This window comes from Cryptomeria japonica, chromosome 3 (genome assembly GCF_030272615.1).
Source record: "Cryptomeria japonica chromosome 3, Sugi_1.0, whole genome shotgun sequence".
NCBI lineage: Eukaryota > Viridiplantae > Streptophyta > Pinopsida > Cupressales > Cupressaceae > Cryptomeria > Cryptomeria japonica.
Genome location: NC_081407.1, coordinates 268,037,481 through 268,053,948, shown reverse-complemented (window position 1 = coordinate 268,053,948; position 16,468 = coordinate 268,037,481). Strand labels below are relative to the sequence as shown.

At 38.9% G+C, this 16,468-nt stretch overlaps 1 protein-coding gene across 5 annotated transcripts in view; it reads left to right on the top strand.

Annotated features, from left to right (window-relative positions):
- Window positions 1-16,468, top strand: part of LOC131053313 (5-amino-6-(5-phospho-D-ribitylamino)uracil phosphatase, chloroplastic) — an 80,948-nt gene that overhangs the window by 63,659 nt on the left and 821 nt on the right. For all 5 annotated transcript variants that reach the window (XM_057987892.2, XM_057987891.2, XM_057987890.2 and 2 more), the window contains 4 exons: window positions 14,606-14,689; window positions 14,805-14,945; window positions 15,907-15,972; window positions 16,231-16,340. In XM_057987892.2, coding sequence (XP_057843875.1) covers window positions 14,606-14,689; window positions 14,805-14,945; window positions 15,907-15,972; window positions 16,231-16,340 — 401 coding nt within the window. The remainder of the gene's footprint in view (window positions 1-14,605; window positions 14,690-14,804; window positions 14,946-15,906; window positions 15,973-16,230; window positions 16,341-16,468) is intronic.

The following is a 16,468-nucleotide window of genomic DNA, read 5'->3' as shown; positions in this document are numbered from 1 at the left end:
GATTACTTTCCTAATTTTCTCCTCCTTGAAAGGTGCTAAAATCCTCTTATTTGTATCCTTGTTAATCAAGCAAGGAATGTTATCTGTGAAAAGAGAAATATCTCTTACCTCGGTTAACTCAGGCACATTCAAAAGATTCTAGAAGAAGCAGAGCTTCCATCCTAACTGTTAAGGGATTATTGAGGAGAGAATCAAAGGAAGCCAAAGTAGTGTACTGTCCCCTACTAGGAGGCCACCAATTCCTTTATATCTCTCAATGTGAGGGAGAGGTCACACCTCTTCATTATGGATGCCCTTTGGCAGGAGACACACCCTTTCACCATTAGCACCCTTTGAAAGAGTGGAACTCTTCATTACTTCTGCCCTTTGAAAGGGACACAAACTTTCGCAATCAGATCTGCACTTCTTATTTAAATCAGATCTTCACTTCCGATTCCATTTCTATAGCCCTTAAAGCTCATCGACTTAATTGCATCAACTATTTTCCCTCAGGCTGGCTGGAACACGCTCTGATACCACTTGTAATGTCCCCTATTGGGATATTCCTATATTTTTACCCAAACACCTTGTAAATGCACAGGTCTGCTATTTATATCAATCTGATTTGCTGCCTATACTCATATATGTGTGTGTGTGTGTGTGTATGAGAATCCTTTTTATTCCATCAGGTCGGATTTTCTGGTTACTGATTCAATGTTTTCTCTTATTTTCCTTCAATGCTTGCTTGATAATTGTTTGCAGATTTGTATTTATGTTCTGATCTCTTTGATAAATGTTCATATCATTCTTCCAGATTTTCTTATAATTCCGATTTTGGTCTGCTCCTAAAGCTGCTTTAAATGCTTCAGGTGTTTTGTTCTATTCCATGGATCCTTCTCAAATGAAACTTCGCCCCTTTATATACTCCAATGTGAGGGAGAGTCACACCTTTTCATAATGGTCACCACCTTTCGAAAGAGTCACAACTCTTCATCATTGCTGCCCCTTTGAAAGAGCCACTTCCTTATCTTTCCCACAAATTCTCCCTTAATTCCTTTGCTTCCTTTTCTTCCTTCATCTCTTTTCTCCCCAAATGAAGTTCTTTTCTCTCCGTTTTGTATCTCATGTTTGAGGGAGTCACAACTTTTCATTTCATGCCTTTTGACCATTCATTAAACTTAACTAAATTTTAATTATATTAATTTAATTTTTATTCTTATATATTTGAATTTATTATTATTATTTATAAATAAATCCTATTTCAACAAGGGGATATTAGAAATAGAGTCGATTCTATTGATTGATCTCCTTATAAACCCCGCTTGATGAATTTTTTTGGAATTCCTATCCACTTCCAAAAGCCATCTCATCTCTTGAAGATTTCCTCTTTCAAATATTAACATTCAAATTAACGTAGGAGCTCAGATTGTTGGGCCAACAAAGCATCCAAAAAACAAACATGTTGAACAAGATCATTGATCTTAACCAAACCTTTTGTTTTCCTTAAACGATATCTCCAAACATCTCCTTATTCTATGATTTCAAATGCGATATAACAAACCTCAATTTCAAAGCAAACTGAAACCTCAGCCATCTTTCCACCCTTGGACAAGAGGACCACCATTGAACCATAAGACCAAAAAGATCTGGATGGAGCAGCCACATGAATTTAAATTTCAATGGACATTGGTCTGGAGAAGAATCTGAATCAATATTCAAAAGAACCAGATTTTGATCAGAACCTGAAACATCAAGGATTGAAGTGAAACAGCGAAAATTGTGTGGGTTTAATTTTATCCTATTGCTAGGCAAGTCTGCACCGAGAACTTCCAAGTCTCAGTGAAACACTGGGCTGAGTCCCAGGAAATAATTGTCAAATGCATGGCCTGACTCACCTCTGATATGGTGTGGTGAGCTGGAAAACTTGTGAGCTGCAGTGAGTCAGCTGAGTACTTGCCAAGTTTCCTACTATGGTTTAACTTTCCATTCTGGAGAAACAAAGGACCTATCTCACCTTTCAGGAATACTGAAGCCTTTCCTAAGATTTTTTCAAGAGAACAAACCTGATGTTGGGTGAGTATTAAAGAGAACATGATGGTCAATGAAGGTAAGAAAAGCAACTTCAGTTTTTATGGTCCTGGAGCAACTGCCCTGCTTAACCTTGCTGCCCAAATATGTGTTGAAATCACCTCCAGAAATAAAGACTTGACCATTCCAAGAGGCCAAAATGGTAGAGAGCTTATCCCATAATGTAGATTTTTGGATGGGAGAGTTCGGCTCATATATATTAATAAAAAAAACAGAGATTTTTTCTAGAAAGAAACAAAAATTGCAAGCTAAGTGAAGTGCTGAAGAAAACAATGGTACATTAAGAGAGTGAGGATTCCGAAGAAAACACAGATCTCCCAAAGCTCAAAGGAATCCACTGACATATAGTGCCACCATGGCCAAGATCTCGAAATAAAATCCACTAGATTTCTGCAGAAAGTTAAATGACTCAGTCTCCTGCACAAAGACCATATCCAGATTATGCAGATTCAAGTGGTACTTGAGGAGGCACCTATTGTTAGGGGTATTGAATCCCCTGACATTTCATGAGAATATTTCCGTGGGAGGGATCTGCTCCCTCCTAGAATTAACATATCTTGAAAAATATTTTTGCAAACCAACATCCAACTCAATCTTGGTGGAAATTTTAAGGGACTCCAGTTTAGGTTTCCAACCCCATTTCATTTTAACTGTTTGATATACCAGATCCACTTGAGATAAGGATTGGTGCAGACTATACATCTCTGCAATGTTATCTTCAATATTCCCCATGTGAAGAAGAAGCTCCCCATCCTGAGATTGAAGATCATCAGTTCTCTTTGAAGGAACCATGTCATCTTCCCTCAGTTCTTTCAACACCTTGTCAAGATCGAGTAACTCAGGAGTACCCATCTGATCTTCATCTTCAATAATCTCTTTCTCCTAAACAAGAGATATCATCCGAGGGAAACAATCTTTCTTCTCATAATGAACTTCACTTGGACTAGAATCTTCAACATCCCTTAGAGAAGGAGCCATTCCCCCATTTCAAAGTAGCCAACTTGAATGAGTGCCTTATTGGGAGAGAGGATTCATTAAATAAAACATTCTTGATGGCACTGCAATTAAAAAATCTTTTCTGATTTATGCATAGTTGGCAAACTTGGACTCGGCTAAAACTCGCTAGACCCAAATTTTGTGACTTGGCAAAAATTTGACATCTTAAAAAGTTGCTTAAATTTGTTTGATATCATGATAGTGATGAAGATAATTGTCGAAATTGTTGATTCTGGTCTCCACTTCCAAGTCCCCCTTATTGTAAACAAATTTGTTATATAAGAAGAGATTCCAATAACTAGTGGGGGTCTAGTAGTGGATATTCCAATGGGGATCGAGGGGCATTGCCCCTTGTGGGGGTTCAGGGCAACGCCCCTAGTGGGGTTTAGGGGCAGTGCCGCTGGTGCGTTCCCTATTGCAATCCAGGGCTGGATTGAGGGGCAGTGTCACTGCTGCCTGTTGTGACCTAATCACACATCACCCCATCCCAGATGGGGACCCCCTACTTTTTAGGCCCTCTCGATCTTTTGTTTCGTTTTTGGGTCTTTTTGTAGCTGTCTCGTCAGTCTCTCTAAATTTGTGAGCGTTTGGGGGTCAATTTGATTAAGCCTGCTTTTCGTTTGGGTGAATTTGATGAAGTCTAGGGCTTGTTTCACCAATTTTAGGGTTTCTGTCTTTAGTCCTAGATTTTAGGGGTTTCTGTTAGGGTTTTGAAAAAACTGAACATATAACTGGAATCAGGACCCTCCAAGGAACCTCCCAATAAAATTTGAGCCAAAACAGAGTAACTTTCTATTTTTAGAAAGTTCCTATTTTTTAGGGATTTTACCGAGTCTCGGAATGTCATCATTTTGCCAAAAATCAAACTTACTATTTTTAGTAAGTTTCTATTTATAGTAAGTCATTTTGTGTCCTGTTTTAGGGTCTAACATTGACATTTTAAAAAGAGTTTCTATTTTTGGAAAGTTTGTTCTGATAGGACCATTCAGGCAAGGTGATGAAGATCAAGCATTCGCGACTACTTCTAATTCCGGAAAGTCAGAAAGCAGATTGGGAGAGTCAGAAAATGGTTAAGTGTTGAAAGCTCATTCCTGAAGTGGAAAGCTCGAGAAATCTATCTCTGTTCGGAAAATCACCCCAAATTCATATATGGTGGCTTGATCCGGGAGAAGCTCAGAAATCCACCTAAGTCGGAGGAAGTAGAGAAAAGATGAAATTCCCTCTTCAAGTAAAAAATCCGCCCCAAGCCAAGGACGAGCGCCAAAATGAGGCATGCATGGAGAGATGGAAAATTTGCGAGAATCCATGCCAAGGGTGAAATAGCACCATGAAATGGAGTTGGGCGCTGAAATCAAGCTGCCTTGGAATTCACAAAATCTTTTGAATTCCTCCTCTAAGGCAAATTTGCACCCTAGGTCAAGGAAGGGCGCTAAAATGGCATGAGCATGGAAAATAGGACAAGTGATGAATTCCTTGGCCATAGTCAAATTCCGCCCAAATCCTGTGGAGCGCGCCAAATGGAAGGGGGCAAGGATAGCATGAAAAGAATGAAAATCCTTGACCAAGTGAGAATCCCGCCCTACTCCTCAAGAGGGTGCTGAAGTGGAGAGCTCAGGGAGGGAAGGAAAAATGTGAAATTCCTCCTTCATCAAGAATTAGCGCCCAAGATGAGGTCATGGCGCCAAAGTTAGGGAGTCAAGGAAGAACTCCAAAATGAGAAATTCCTCCTTCAGTGCAAATTAGTGCCCAAGATGAAAGGAAGACGCCAAAAGTGAAGTGTCATGGAGAAAGGACAAAGTTGTGAATTCCCTCTCCTAGGTGAAATTGGGCTCAAACACCATGGAAGGCACCAAATTGGAGGGTGCTTGGAAGGAAAGAAAAATGTTGAATTCCATGACGGGTGAAATTGTGCCCTAGGAGAAAAGAAGGCGCTAAAGGGAGGTGATGAAGGAAAGATGGAGAAGCGCATGAATCCTCCACCAATGCAAAACACCACCCAACACTTAGGTACTGCGCTAAAATGAATGATGCATGGAAAAGACTAAAAAATCTATTCCTCCTTGAACAAGTGAGAATTCCGCCCTAGGCCAAAGGAGGGTGCTAAAATTAAATTGCCATGGAAAAAAAATCAAAATTCCTTCTTCCAAGGAAGGGTGCCACAGAGGGATCTCCATGAAAAAGTTGAAAGACTCAAAGTTCCTTCACAAGTGAAGAATTGTGCCTTGACCAAGGCAAGAATGATTGAAATAACTAAGGCATGGAAGAAGCGCAAAATGATGAAATTCCACCATGCAAAGTAAATTCCACACCCAAGCTTGAAAACTCAAATTTTGGTCAAGGAAGAATGAAAATTAAAAAAAACCCCTCGGGAAAATTTTTGAATTTTCCATTTTTAGACCCCGAATCTTATCAAAATCTGATTTTTTTTATAGATTCGGGATCATGAGGAATTTCTCTATCCAATGGACCTGGCTCCTAAATTTTAGGAGGATTCCTCAAAAATAGGGGATGTTGAAGAAGTATGAAAATTCCCTCCGAAGTAGAAAAGGACAGGTTAGAATGGGAAATCAAGCAAATCTTGAAAAATCTTTCAATTTCCCTCCGAAGCAGAAAAGGACAGGTTAGAATGGGAAATCAAGCGAATCTTTCAATTTCCCTTCGAAATTTGAAAGAATGGAAAGTTAATGAGTTGGCGAAGGGAATCTTCCAAGTATGAAGCAAAACTCAGTGCATTAAGTGAAACTTCTAAATTCGAACTCACTCACAAGGGAAAGTTTCTTTCGCATGGCGTAGTGATTGGGAAAGTACGCCAAATTAATACCTCCCAACTTTACCAGTGCAATTTGAGGAATTCTATATAAGCGTGGAGAGGCATTTCATTTCTCACGTGCAGGATTTGAGAAAGAAGAATTGGAGAAGTGAAGAGAGGTCATACTTAGTGGATTTTTTCATCATTTCCAAGGTGCTTTTCAGGATGGCGGAATCAAGCAAGACAACTACCTTCACTAGGCAAGCATTGATCAAAGCAAAGATGAAAGGTTTCCTTCCTCGTTCCCAGATAAATTCCAGATGGAAGGAAATTAGCGATACAAATTTAAGCACATTCAATTTGGCTGCGTTCAAGATCAGAATGTTCGGAACAACAGGACATAGTCCATCACCACAACTATCAAGATTGTCAAGAGCGGAATTGTTGCAACAGCTGGTTTTCCTCTTGCTATTTAGTGTCCAAATTTGATTCTGGAATGTGCAAAGCATTATAATCCGAAGCGGAAGACACTTTCAACATCAGACGGCAGGTTGTTGGCAACATTGACTCCAGAGTCAATTGGTGAGGCTTTCGGAATTACTTCACACCATTCCATGACGTACATGACCAGCAATGGAGCTAAAGCAGTATATGAAGCAGGTCCAGGTCCCGCCAGGTGTGTTGACTTGATCAATAAACAGTGGTTGCTGAAGCCTAGGCTACATGCCTCCAAAATGCTGAAGACTCTTACTATCTTTGAGTTCAAGCAGGACTATGTGGACCTGATAAAGATGTTGAGCAGAGTAATGGGGTGTTCACATTCTATGAACTTTGAAACATGTATGTTCTTCTACATAGGCGAGATCATGAATGCAAATGGGCTAGTTGACTGGGCCAGATTGATTAGTCATTACTTGCACGAACAATTGAGGGACTTGAAAGAAAGAAAGTCTCAGTTCTTCATGAGCTCCTACCTAATCTATATGTTTGTGCGAAGGGGAGGATTTGATGGTGTGCCAGCAAGTGGAATCATGGGTTGTGGACCGACACAACTGAAAGTGCATGATGTTATCCCTAGCTGCATCTTCACAATGTTAGTTCTTACAGGCTAGCAAATGACACCTTCACTATGTACTTGACATGACTTATGCAAAAGCAGTTGCACGTAAGGGTGTCGCCGCAAGCAAGGGCCTTGATTCAGAAGTATGGAGCCACCAGTTTCCTAAATTCACCTACATCCGGACACAAGGATTTTCATTCCTGTCATACAAATTGCCTAGGTATCCATCAAACAAAATTATACTGCTAGAACTCATGAGGCAGTTAATAGCCTATGATCAATTACAAAAGAAGAAGAAGAAGCAGTCTATTGATTTCCTGGTTGTCCTAGGTGATTTCATGGAAATGTGCCTAGGTTTGGAAGCAATTGAGAGTGCAACGGAGGAGTTGGCCTTCTATTGCCTGCCATTTTATACATCCAGAGCTTAGTATGATCCTTACCGCCAAATCAGGAAGGTTGCTAGCGTGAAATTCATACATAAATTTCACTTAGAAGAATTTTGGGCGAGCGTCAAGGATGACCTTGAAGTCCAGAGGAAAATGTATTCCAGACTGCCCCTTGACGTCATCACGATAAGTGAAATTTACCAGGTACCGGATCAGGTGAAAAAGGATTCAGATTTAATGCAACCTGAATTTGAGAAGGTGAAAGATCAGCCCATTCAGTCGCTAGATTGGTCGGAGCTCGAAATTGATGATTTGAATATCCTGGCTAGGCCGGTGCTGAAATTCACTAAGCACTGGGTTGATCGGCAGATAAGGGAGTTGACAGAAGGAAATATTCATTTGACATATCAGCTAATGGGAAGTCTAGATTCCCATAGTGAAGCAACCGAAGGTTCTTCACAGGCCCAGACAGAAAGGGAAGTCCGGATTGATAAAGGGAAAAGTGCCCCAAAGAGACCAAGGACGACAAAGAAGAAAGATATCCAACAGGAGTTTCAACAGGAGGTGCGACAAGAAGAACCTCCTGACAAGAGGGCAAGGATAGAGAGGATGCAGTCACTAGCAAGTTCTTCCAGTGTACATGAGGTGGAGATGTTTGCAAATCCAGTGGATCCACTTTCAGGTAATACTTCAGCACCAGATATACTCAGCATTAGTGCTTCACACAGACCCAATCAGCCAAGAAGTCAAAGACAAGAAAGTCCTCCACACCAAGAAGAGACCCGTCAGGATAGTTTTATAGAGGCCATCCTTGGCAAAATGGAGGAAGAATCACAGGAGCAAGAGCACATGGAAATTCATAGTCACTCCATTCCGCTCCAGATTGGCTAATAGAAAGGCTGAGGAAAGAACCAGAAAAGGAAATTGATCCAGCTTAGGAATTAGAAGAGTTGTTGAAGAAGATTGATCGGCTAGCATAAAGGAAGGCTCCTCGGAAATTCTCTAAAGTTGTGAGGGATGAATCTGGATCCCGGTCCCTGCACATTGTTGAGCCTGCAGTGGATAAGGACGGGAATGAAATCAAGCAGGAAGATTATGTTCTTAGACAAGTTGATCTTGGTCCTGCTTCCATGGGACAAGTAGTTGGAGACTTCGAAGAATCTTCCTTAGCCACGAAGGAAAGGATGTTGAAGACAAAGGTGAAATGTAAGAGGCCGAGGGAATAAAATAGAGCTCTATGCGAGTACATCAAAAGTTTTAAAAGACCACTCAGGGAGGCAGGTCCTTCATTCATTCCTCCTTCCCTTCCTAAGGAAGTTGTTGATGATGCGGAAATAATTAGAGCAATGGCACAAAATTCCAGGGAGTGGATAGAGGATGTTTACACTGAAGCAAGAAAATTCATCGAGGACTTGGCTTAGCTTCATTCAAAGTTCGTCGCCCTCTTGAACAGATTGGAGACAATGGAAGGGTTGTGGGAAGATGTTCACATATACCAGGACTTAACCATTCCGCGGCTCAGGGCTCTGACAAAGATTCCAAGGCACATTCTAATTAATGGGAAAGTAATTCAGGAGAATGAGATTTATGACTTTCCCCGGTGGTTCTGCGCTATTTGCTCAGGAAAGAACACCTTTGATAAATTCAGCATGGAATCTTTAACTTTGAAGGACTCGATCAAAAAGGTGCAGGGGGAAATCATCACTATAATTCAGGCATTGTTCACAAGGAAGCTCAATGAGAATGGAGTAACAGTGAACTCCGTGAAATCTCAGTTGCATGAGTTCTTCTTCGTGGGCTCATTCCCTAAGGAACATTTTGCAAATGTTTCTTCATTTTCCAGTACAATGAAGAGAACACAGGAAATCATGATGGAATGGGAGAGCTTCTTTTCCAAGAGTGAGGAAGAAATTGCCTTGATGGAATTCGATATTGAAAATGTGCCAAGTGTCTCCATCGGAGAGCTGGAGGCCGTCATCAGTAAATTCATCGCCTATGCAATAAATGAACGGGATAATGGTTGTCCATTCTTGGACGAGAACCTTTTGGCTGAATAGTGGTGGCATATTTATTGCTGGAATATTTTTGACTTAGTAGTGGTCCGGTCAATGCATGTTGAATGCATGAGGGATCTTCTTGCATGCAGCCACCTTATTAATGAGTCTATGACAGATTCTCTACGCATGTAGCCGTTGCCCGGGGAATGATGGGCATTTACTTCTTGCATGAGGATGTTCATTGTATTTCGGGCATGTTTGATGGGCGCCATTTTTGGGCTTTTAGAATAATTGTATATGGGTTTAGTTGGCATTAATAGCCAATTCCCACCTTGTTGCATCTTGAGTGGGGAATCTTTAGGGTTTGCATGTAATCATGACCTGGGGCCTATATAAAGGGGTGACCCCTCATTTGTAAGGGAGGAGAGATTATTATCTGAGATTGTTGCATCGGGATTGTTGAAGTAGCCAACTTAATGCATTGTTCGATTTTGATGGTGTATTCTTGTTCTATTTTAGCAATCTGCATGGTCTTGCTCTCTTCATAGACTAGATTTGCTTTCATGTTGTTAGGAGAATTGGATTTGATAGGATTACTTGTTGCAGAGTCTGAGCTCATACTTTTGGTGTGCAGTTGATTGTTGCATACTATGCAAAGTTAGCCTAAGCCCTTTGTTATGTGTGTATGCTTAACTTCGATTATCAGTGGAGATTGTTCGATTTGATGGTCTACACTGGTGATCTGAAAAACCTCTACACACCCTTTGAAGATTGCACTGCCTTCGCGTAGTTGTGCTCTGTTGGCGAAGCGAAGCGTGGTTTGATTTTGCATGAGTGATCCCGTCTTAAGATTAGATTAGACTTAGCATAGTTCTCTCTACCCTATTCTCATTTACTTTCAGCATATTTTCGAAAATCAAAAATCCAAAAATAGGGCTTTCATTGCAGATCATTCACATAGAAATCCTTGAACTCGCATAAGTTTGTTATCCTCTTCAAGTGAATACGTAAGGCCCCTTGGGTTAACAGCAAACCCATCAATCAACTGAGTCACGTCCATGCATTGAAGGAACCTTGGAGTTAGCCATTTGAACTTTTTGTGCAATCTTATCATACGGACTAACTTTGTTCAAGAGAGAGTAAGGTGATTGTTGGTACTTTATTCTATGTTCGACGTAGTCATAAAAAACACGTCAACACTGCCAAGCCCAAATTAAGACCTTTGAAACCTCACAAAATGTTGTGTTGCACTCCATTTCATAATTTTATCACATTAGGGAGAAATTAGGCAATTAGCATATTTTTTTGAAGAATATTTGCTCTCTGAGTGCTATATTCATACATTTATAGGGCAAAATCATGATTTTTATGCAAAAAAAATTGTATTTTTTAGCATTTTTAAATTGTTTTCCCTTTTTTATGTGCTTGTTGAGTTTTTTTGTCAAACTCACTGAGTTTCTTTGGTGAGTAAACGTGGGAAAAACTCGTTTCACAAAGAAATTTGTGATTTTTTGGCACTTAGTGGTTACTTGCCTATACTTTCCAAAACAATTTTTGACCAGTATTCTAGGTAAAGCCTATCTAATCTAATCAAGATATCTTTCATCAGGGAGGGAAAACCACCACAAATGATAGTAGAAGCCCAACTTGATACCCATCACAAAATAGAGGGGAAGAACATTATAGCTTCTGTGGGTCTTCAAGAGATTACATATTACAACAAAAGGATGTCTTAGGTAGGTGATCTAAAATTCTAAATTACCTTCTTGGAGAGTTTCTTGGATAAAGCAAGAATCTTGCCTTAAGACAAATTATGGGAGGAGCAAAAACCCATGACTGCACCATTCAAAAGAAAGCAGAACTGAAGGAGTTTCACCCATCACTCTGAGGAAACTATGATCCTTGCCTTTAGAATCTGACACAAATCAAATTCTCCTGCTCCTACCATGTCTAAGCGGAACATTATTTGTGCCTGTATCTGGATGTGATAACTTTTTAGAAGATCCATGAGTGGATGTTTGATGAGGACAAATAAACCTGGAATGCCATGATTTCTTGGGTTCCCACTCAAAAAGAATTGAAAACTGACCGTTATGTTGTTTCCCTTAGATTTTTAATTAAATATATAATCATTATAACTATGTAATTATAATTATCTATTATATTATTTAACTATATACATGAAATATTAAATATTTGTTCGAAGAGAATAAAACAACTCGTCAAATATCTAGAGATGTTAAATGAATAAAATCAGTTAAATGCAAGTTATAATACAGATATAAGAGCTGAGTCTGATTAGGTGACTGAAGTAAGCTAACTAAATCTGTACATAAACATGTTCTAAAAAATTCAGTGTTCCACAGGGGCGCATCCCCCCAAAAAAATCCGTATTCCCTATAAGGAGACGTTTTTGAGACTTGGGGACTTGGGGGAAATGCCCCCCCACAGCACCACCACCTCTGCCACCTCTGTCAGGGACACCACTGGGTCGCATGCTATATGGCACATTCTATTACACACTGATTGCAACCTTTAACCTTGTGAAAACTAGTTGGCCTTTCATGGGGCACTCACAGAGATGTTATATTGCATATTTTTCCTTGAAGATTTCAATTCACCTCTATTTTAATATCAGCACCACCCCCCCCCCCCCCACCACTACTCTGCCGCCGTCCCCCCACTGTCCACTCACCATCTCCAAATTTAGGCCCTTGGTCCTTCGGTCCCCGAAACCCATCCCTACATCCCCCCGTTAGGAAACTGTGGAACTATGCTAAAAATAGAAGTGAGGTGTGTTTAACTTTGTGTGTACTGTACCTTAAAATTGACACAATGTGAACTTCAACTAATGTGATAGAAGACTGATGCCAAAGATTTGAAATTGAAAATTGAATGTTGGATCAGAGAGAAAACATGACTGAAATCGGAGACATTGAGTGTCTAGGATGCAATTGCAACAGTGATCCTATATCCTAGGGCACAATTACATCATGATTTCAATGATTCCATTTTGTGTGAAATTTATCTTCAATATCTATTGTTCACCTGGTGTATATCTTGGTAAGGAAATAAGCAGCAATGATAAGGAGCACCAGGGGCTTACGATGCCAGAATCGAAGTGTAAGGCTTCCTTGTGCCTTGATCAAGCCTAAAGACTGAGTTAACAATAAAATTAAAAGTGATAAGAGGTTATAATAGATGTTGATGTGAGGTGGAAATGAATGCTGTTGAGCTGATAGCTCATTGTTGTTGAAGTCTGATTGAACCCAACAGCTGAATGTTTTGGAGATGTATTTAAAATTGCGCAATGGATGCTGCTTGTTGATTTTTGAGAGATTGATTGCTGCTGATGCTAACAAAGTATGATTGACAACTGACTACCTACAAGAGATGTGGTCTTCAATGCGTTTGTGACCTCTAATTCATGATCATTCAATGGTCTTAAAATGTCGTAGGATGATGACTTTACATATAGAAGCCCTAGGGGCATAATTCATACTTTTTAGTGCTCACACTAATGGGTAATGGACAAATTCTAGAAAAGTTGGCCTTGGAATTCTCTGATTTTTCATTTAGATGTTACTAGTGCTTCTCTCACACTCTCAGCCATGTAGGAATCCTCTACTTTTCCCTCAGCTTTGGTGTTTTGCACGCATTTTGCCTTCAGATTTTGTTTTAGACACCCTTGACTCAACTTCTGCTCCTTTAGTTGACAAACTCTTGATGCCCCGGAGGTTGCTCTTGTAGACTAGGTTGTCTTGACTTTTCCACTTAGTCAGAAAGGTTGACCCACACTTTGTTGGGTAGTGGTAAGTGCTTTGCTATCTCCTCCCACTCTCCCTTAGCACATTGTCTTGTAGTGAAAATGTTTTTGTTTCTCTGACTACAGCTCCGACTTTGAACTTGTATTCTAGGGGTTCGATTATTTCTCGTATTCTTCTCCATTATCTTTGTTCTGTAATCCCTAAAAATCACTTGATCTCTTGGTCATGACCACCTTGTGGAGTCGTCCTTCCATTATTGGGGTCTAAGGGCATGAATCTCTCAAATCTAATCTGATTTCTTTATGGCAGTGATGCTCATGTTTACACTTCTATTTGATAAATTGAATACTTAAAATAATGAACATAATTAATAGTGTACCAAATAGAGTAGTAAAAACATGTCTTTATTTCTACATGAAGTTATTACTTATTATTGAATTAAACCATAGATGGTCAGCCAAGGATTAAGTTCAATTCAACTAGATCATACTACTTTTCTTGACAACATAAAATCTTTTCAAAGGCCTCAACAATTGCCAAGAAGAATAACAATTCTTCTTAACTAACTCATATAAGTTATAACTACTTGAAGCCAACAAACAATTAATACATAGATAGATAAACCATATTATCAATACATTACTGATAGGCATTGTACATTAACTACAATGTTCATCTTTCAACCAAGTAAGAACTTTGAAAACCCTTAGCTGTTTGAAGGCCTTGGAGGAGGAAAACCCTCTTGGATTTTTATTTCTGGATTTAGGGATGAGAAACCTCGTCTACATTCATTGTTGCCAATTTAAAAATTTTTCATTTTCTTTGGGGCGCTTGTATTTTCAGATATTCTGTACCATTTGAGACTTGAGAGTTTATTCTAGAGCAACTGTACAAGTTTAGGGCAGAAATTGTACACCAACCAGAAATTTCAGGGGATTACTGTTTAGCACCAGCAAGGGGGGGTGGGGGGTTTAGACATGATTTTAATCACTGTTTGGTCACTTTCCTAGCTGCCAACCCATATGCTTTCACCTGTAGTGACTGTATAGCTCTCCAATCAGCAGCCTTACCACTTTAGTGGAGTACAGGTCGGGAACTAGCGAGGTCTGCCAGCCATACATCCTCAGGAGGTCTTGTGAGTGGCAAATATTGTTTCTATTCAGGAATTTGTTTCCAAATTTGATATCAGCATCTGTGATCATCATTTTGTAAGTAAAATCGGTCTAGAGGCTTTCAAATTTGCAGTTGGATCCTAATATTGGCATAACTATGGTTATAATCAGTCATGGACAGCAACTACATATGATATATTCGTCTATATAATTCAGATCTGCCTTTTCAGCATTTTAAGGGTTTGTGGTATTATTCTCAGCCATTTTTTATTCTGATCAGCACATTATTTTCGGTTTAGTTTGTAATTATATTTTCATTTTGGTTCCCAAAATAAAAATAAAAAATTACAAAAAATGAGATAAGAAAAATCTAGATTGGGGATATTACACTTGAGATGTGTATGTAGTTTTTAAAAAATTGTTTATTGAGTAGAATATTCTTGAACGAATACATCATTTCTAAAATTTCAGGTCCTTTTCTGGGAAAAAGCAAGAGATGAAGTGGAGAGGTTGAAGCTGCGGCTATCAGAAATATTCTATGAAGAATTATCCAGAGTCGTACTCTTGCTTTTTGGTTTTTCCACAATTGTAATGTCTTCGATTAAAAACTAGCTGGGTTATTTGGCATCTGACAAATTGAAGTTTTATTTGGTATTGATTGGTTAGTCAGTTACAAGCACCAATGGAGGGATTGAAAGACTGGTTGGAAGCTCTCTATACAGCTGGTGTGCCATGTGCAATTACATCTTCCTTGGATCGTCAAAGCATAGTTGCAGCTCTTGAAAGAATGGGACTCCGTAATTATTTTCAGGTTACTAGTTTTATGATCCAGAAAAAGTAAAAGTTTTCTTTCATGATTTTAATTCTTGAGGCCACATCCAATAAGCATTTATATGGGAATAAGTCTACAGACATTCTTGTGTTGGCATGTACATATATAACTCTGTATCCCGAAAGCACTTTGTGTTTCTAGCTTTGGATGTGAAAATATACACTCATTGAATCTTTCTCCGGAAACACTTGTTAAAATCACATCCCTCGTAGTACTTACTCAGAAAAGGTACTATTTACAAAATTGAGAATTTTGACAAACATTGCAATTTTGTATAGATCAGATTTCTTATTCTGCTCATTTAGTTTGACTTCTATAAGAAAATAACTATTAAAAATGTAATACATAATATACAATACTTGTATGCTACATACAATAGCACCCTGACCAATTCGTTTCTGAATCTCAAATATGTTCAGGACACACTCATGTCCTTCATACATCTCTCATTGAAACCAATTGCATGGTCACTTCATGTTGCACCTTTATGAATTACGCCCAGGTTATCATAGAAAGTGTTACCGCAAGTTTATAATAGGTAAATTAAATGTGAAGGTAGTTTTTAAGGTTGCCACCAAGCAAAACACAAATTTGGTATATGAGACGTCTCCTAATGTGAGCATTCCACTAGGGGATTGTCTTTCCACTTACCTTTTATATTATTCAAATGAGGTGAATGATTCTAAACCCTTCTGGATTTGAAACTTTACCACCACATTAGAGTACACAAGCTTCACCATTAAGCCAACTCAATGCCAACAAAATTTATATTAAAGGTGTCTGTCACATATCAAGCTGCATGAATTTGCAAATATTATCATTTGTTGAATCACATGGCATTATTGTACTAGATGGAACTTGTTATATACTTAAAAAGTTGATACTGCCTAATGCAGAAATATTCAACAACTGCTTTTCTTTTTATTTTGTCGTTGTGCAGGCTATCGTGGCAGATGAAGATGGAATGGAGTCCATTGCACAGAGATTTCTTTCTGCTGCTGTAAAGGTAAGATGAGAATAAATTGCTGAGATATTACCTAAACTATTTAAATTGGTGAATTTTTGTTGTCTGGTGCCTTGATCCTTTTCCAAGATATGTACTAAAATAGCCGCATTCTAATTTCTGGGACTAAAGAGAAAATGTCGATTTCAATATTCTTTTGACTTTTTGGTTATATTTAGAAAAACAATTGTCATTGAAATGTTATTTTGGAAAAATTTAAATGCTGGCTCTTGATGTATTTTTTTTCATAATATTTTTTAGTTGGAACGACCACCTTCCAAATGTGTTGTTTTTGAAGATGATCCTAGAGGCATCACAGCTGCACACAACTGCACAATGGTGGCAGTGGCTTTGATTGGTTCTCATCCAGCGTAAGTAAAAGTTTCTTGTTTTTACCATTGCATTAATTGTGTTCAGAATTGGAATATTTGTGCGCACATTCATACATGTGTGCATTTCTTCGAGAATAAATCAAGGTTCCTATAATTCTGAAGTTATA